Source organism: Chrysochloris asiatica, unplaced genomic scaffold (assembly GCF_000296735.1).
Source record: "Chrysochloris asiatica unplaced genomic scaffold, ChrAsi1.0 scaffold00125, whole genome shotgun sequence".
NCBI lineage: Eukaryota > Metazoa > Chordata > Mammalia > Afrosoricida > Chrysochloridae > Chrysochloris > Chrysochloris asiatica.
In genome coordinates this window covers 477,970-482,926 of record NW_006408643.1, presented here as the reverse complement: position 1 = coordinate 482,926, position 4,957 = coordinate 477,970, and the positions used below count along the sequence as shown (strand labels likewise).

The 4,957-nt window shown below is 52.8% G+C and overlaps 1 protein-coding gene across 1 annotated transcript; it reads right to left on the bottom strand.

The window, feature by feature from the left end:
• Window positions 1-476: 476 nt before the first annotated feature.
• On the bottom strand, window positions 477-3,306 carry LOC102841501 (C-type lectin domain family 4 member G-like). The gene is made up of 9 exons (XM_006868994.1): window positions 3,252-3,306; window positions 2,836-2,946; window positions 2,526-2,579; window positions 2,348-2,410; window positions 2,074-2,178; window positions 1,684-1,773; window positions 1,363-1,511; window positions 863-978; window positions 477-612 (listed from the first exon to the last, which is right to left on the bottom strand). Exons 1-9 carry the CDS (start codon window positions 3,304-3,306, stop codon window positions 477-479), a joined length of 879 nt encoding a protein of 292 aa, XP_006869056.1.
• Window positions 3,307-4,957: the final 1,651 nt, after the last annotated feature.

The following is a 4,957-nucleotide window of genomic DNA, read 5'->3' as shown; positions in this document are numbered from 1 at the left end:
TCATTAGCAGATAAGCCATTCACCATTTCACCCTTCATGGACTCCACTGGATTTGGGACATTATAAGGACATGAGGTCGCTTAGAGAGGTCAGGGTTACTTGCTTACAACAACTCCTCCCATCCAAGAGCCAGGATTCATTTATCAAACGTTTATTGATACTTCCTGTGCTAGGAAGACCACCCAGTGTAGGATGAGATACAAGGACAACATACAGCCTGAACGTGGCTAGAAGGAGGTGGGGTCAGATCACCCAGATCTTTAACCCTGTGCTAGAAACAGGATTTGGGAGTCGGAGGAAACACACTGAACCGCTGCTGAGGAGTTACGGTGAGGTTCAGTGGAGCACCGGTACTGGAGCGGGCTGAGTTGGGGTGGGTGGGGAAATTGATGGTGGTGGGCGAGGCTCTGAGGCCCTAGGGTGGGGGTGGGATCAAGGTTGCGGTGGGCATGGGTACCGAGTGCAAGGGGGAGGGGTCAGCATCGGTGCCTCTTCTCGCAGATCCAGTTATACATCACGGAGCAGGTTGCATCATTCCACAGTCCTGTTGGCAGCATCACGATGCAGTTTTCTTTCCCCCACCAGTCATTGGGCTCCCCTTCGTTCCAGTGGCTGCAGTGGTTGCGAAGGTGTTGTAAGGGTGGGCCTGGGGCCTCTCCCTCCTACCCAGCATTTAGTCCCTTTAGGAGCAGTTCTTGTGTCTAACCTAGCATCCCCGAGAGTCGAACTTGGGGTATACTTTTTTTCAGCCACTTCCTCGGGTCTAGCCTGAGCTTCCCTAAGGATCTAGCCTGAGCAAATAAGTCCTTGAGATCTACCTAAAGCATTCCTGGCTGGCCTCTGCGAGTCTCCTGGAGCTCACCTGAAGGTGAGCTGGACACCATCCATCCATTGATAGCTCTGGATCTTGTTCTTACTTCGCACTGCACTCAGACCCAGCCAGAAGTTGCGCCCACTTGTGTTCCGACTCAGGAAGGTCTGAGCAGTAGGTACAGGTGTCATCCCCACATGTGGACAGGCCGGTGGACTCCTCCTGCCTCCCCCCCCCCCCTTTGCTCCCCACAGCATCTCCTCTCTCCCATTAGCCAGTTTAGAGACCCTCCTCTTTGTCCAATAGTTAAAAACCCCCGGCCAGGACCCTGCCTGCTCTCTTCCTGCTGGCAGGTAATGTCTGGGGTTGGGCATAGGAAGGAGTCTTCGGAAATGAGGCAGTGGACATTTGAGTCCTTTGGGTATTCTCACCTCTCAGCCCCACCTCCCCTAGTGATGACGCTGGAGGGAGGGAGGAGCCCGTCTAGCCCAGCCTTCCGCTCCGCTCCCGCCCCACAGGTGCGCCGGCGCATCCCCTGACCCGAGGCGCACCTGCTCCTCCAGGCCCCCCACGATCACCAGGTGCGCGCCGGAGTCTGCGCAGCTCTTCTGTGCCTCTTGCCACTTGCCCCGCTTCTGTGAGAAAAGGTAACAGGAGCCCGCGAAGGGCATCCACGACGTGGGGCACGGTTCACAGGAATCTGCAAGGATTAAACAGGAGTCAAGAATGGCCAGTCCGCTCTCTGGTGGGACAGACACAGAGAACGGGTGAGATGGAATCCGGAACCAGGGCCAGTGTCAGAGAATCTTGACCGAGGTCAAAGAGGTGAGGCACATCAGGGGACCCCGAGTCTGTCCCCCTACAGCGCTCACTGTTCCCAAGGTTGGCGGCCTCCAACGCCCGAAGCAGCTGGTTGCGGAAGTCTTCGCGATTCCTGCGCGCCTGAGCCAAGTCCTTGGTCACTGTGGGCCAGGGAAATGGAGATGATAAATAGGGGGAGGGGTGTGAGCAGACCCATGTCAGAAGTCAATGTCGGAGTCAGCGCCAGGATCAACAATGACACTGGAGCCAAGAACGATTAGAGCTGGGTAGGGTCCAGTTTTGTGTGTGGTTGGGAATCATGGTCAAGGTCAGATCCCAGCGGTCAAGGTCAGGCCCACAGTGTGGGGTCGAACAGAGTCGCTGTGAGATCAGGATGTGAACTGAGGGTCAGGTCAGTTCTCAGTCAGGGATCTGAGGTAATGGTCACTGCCCGCCCTCACCGCTTTCGCGCAGTTCATTCAGGGTGCTCCCCTGCTCCAGCAGTTTCTGCTGCGCCTCCTTAAGCTTCGCCTGTGAGGTCTGCAGCTGCGCTTGCGTCTCGGAACCTGAGAAAGTGGGGAGAGGAGCAAGAGGGCGAGGTCTCTGAGAGCAGCCCCCTCCCCCCATGTCACGAGACCCGTGGAGTCCACGAACCCCACCCCTACCCGCTTCCTCCAATCAAAGCCTCAAGTCACACTCCCTTAAACCACAAGCCTCGAACCCGCTTCTGCTCACAACAAGTCCTGCAGGCTCCGAGCTCCTTCTCCTGAATGTCCAGCGCCGCCGCCTGCTTCGAGGCTGGAACACACATACACACACACACGAACACGCGTCACCCGCGAGGATTCACTGGGCAATCTTCCAAACTCGTGGAATCCCCAACCCTACCCTGGTACCACCGAATCGCACGCACCGTTTGTTCTCAGCAGGTCCTGGTGGTCCAGTAGTTCCTCTCGTTCCTTGGAGGCTGCGGAAGGAAGTATTGCAGGCGCTGCCAGGGGACCCCTTGGGAGTGTGGGGACCCTGGTCTTGGGACGCCCGGGGGGAGGGGGAAGGCAGGCATTCAGTGCATGCCTGCCTGAAAACACACCACAGATGTCCACAGGGGAACTCGCTCACACAACATGAAGATCTACGCGAGCTCCCAGGTACTCACACTCATTCCCAGGCAACCCTCTGTAACCTAGCTGGACTAGGACACGTCTGTGTCCACAGACACTTACCATGGGACAATAGGATGCTCAGAATGATGGCCCACAGGACTGCAGCGACCAATACAGCCAATGCCACCAAGAAGGACGTCCGTCCCTCGCACTCCCAGCGTCCCCAGTGCCCTGGGGGACACAAGTGAACTCCTGGGTCTCTTGCACCAGGACGATCCTGGAATCCTGGAGTCCCCTGGACTGAACCCTGGAAACAGCCAGTCCCAGGAAATTGCGTTTCAGAGAGGGTCAGCCTCTAAATGGTTTAGTTGGAATTTGGACTCAGGTCCACCTGGGTTTAGAGTCTGTGGTGACTCTCCTGCACCTACTATGGTAATCCTCTATTGGCTTGTCCTCCCCTCCCTTATTAAACCCCTGGCCATTGGATCAGAGAGGGTCTCTGAGAAGGAACTGAGAGACAGTTCCATCACCCATACCTCCAGGGACATCTGCAGACCTGCTGCTCCACTTGCTGTACCCCGAGTTGTCCATGGCAATGTGGGTACCCAGTACTGGGCATAGTCATAAATTAGTCCTCACCCTACTCCGCCCACTTTCCCTTCCTGCCTTCCTATCTGCTCAGTCTCAGTTCCTGGTACCACGGACCAGTGACCAATTGCAGGGCTGGTTCCAGCTGGGTTTTGGTGGGGTGATAGTTGTAGCCTCCCTGGCTGGGTACCTGTGGCCACATTCCCTAGGTTGGGGCTAGGGGTTTCACTTTGAACCTCGGTCCCCATCTCTTATAGTTCAGGGATGGGCTCCCTCTCAGCAAGGTCATGGGGCACCCAGCCAATTTCTGGCTCCTATTGGTTTCCGGAAAGTCTCCTAAGGTCAGCTTCGCAGGCCAGTTCAGCTTCCTTTCTTAACTCCCACCCCCTTTGCAGGTGCCCACCAGAGGCAGTGTCTGAACCTGACTCAATTCCCGACCTTGTTTGTCCCAAGGGAGGAAAGAGATGTTTGTTGGGATGGTGGTCAGTGGGTAGGGGATGAGGAGGAGAGACACTCAGGCATGCGTATAGCTTCTTGAAGCCTCAGTTTTCTCCTCTGTGAAGGGGGGGCAGTGACAGGGCCTTCCTCAAAGTGTTGTTATAATGAAACAGGGTAATGTATGTCAAGCCTTCAGACCATCCTAGGCACATAAACAATACTAGATGTTGACTCATACTTTCAGCAAATGTTTACTGAACACTTCCTATGTGCCAGGCACTGACCTAGGCATATCAGTGAACAGAATACATTCTTTTCTTCTTGAAGCTGACATGCTGAGATTTGGGGGAGGTGAGGGAAGATTTGCATTAAACAGAGACCATAATAAAAATAAAAGTTAATTGGGGGGAAACAGGAAATTATTCAAGAATTAAGTGTTTCGAATATGTATTGAGATTCTGCTTCTGGTGATGGAAATTTGCAACAAAAAATTGGTGATGGTCAATATGAATAATATAATAGGCACTATTGAATTGTCAACATGAATATGGTAACTGACAAATGTTATCATATATATATATATTTTTTTTTACAATTAAAAAGATCTTATAAACACACACAAAGTAAATTGTACAGCATAGAGGGTTCTCAAGGAGGGATGATATTTCCCCCAGGAGACACTGGTATAGCACTGTAGGATAAGCACTGAACCACAAGGTCAGTTTGAACTACAAGGTTGGCAGTTCAAACCCACCAGCCACTCCTTGGAAACAGGGTAGCTATAAGTTGAGACTGACTCAACAGCACTTAACAACAACAACAACAACCACAAGACAACTTTGCTGTTTCATTACCATAACCAGTGGGGGCAGTGATACAACTGGCATTAGTGGGTAGAGGCCAGGGATGTCATTAAATATCCTACAGGGCACAGGACAGCCCCCCACAGTGCAGGATTATCCCAAAGGACGATAGTTTCAAAGTTGTGTCCCAATACTGCCTTAACAAAGTACCACAAACTGGGCAGCCTAACACAACAGAAATATATTATCTTAAAGTGCTGGAAGCTGGAAGCCTGAAATCCAGGTATCATCAGGGCCTTGCTCCCTCAAGGGGCTAGGAAAAAAATCTTTCCTTACTTCTAGTTTCTGGGCGTTTCTTGGCTTGCAGATGCATTGCTCTAAATTCTGCGTCTCTTCTCTTTTGTGTTGTTACT

Bases quoted from the DNA above. Each gene is read 5' to 3' on its own strand.
- LOC102841501 (XM_006868994.1), bottom strand. From the start codon at position 3,306: ATGGACAACTCGGGGTACAGCAAGTGGAGCAGCAGGTCTGCAGATGTC. The intron at 1,774-2,073 runs GTGAGGGCGGGC...CCTGGCCCACAG, and splicing joins GAATGAACTGCGCGAAAGCG to TGACCAAGGACTTGGCTCAG. The intron at 1,512-1,683 runs GTGAGCGCTGTA...TAATCCTTGCAG, and splicing joins GGCCGCCAACCTTGGGAACA to ATTCCTGTGAACCGTGCCCC.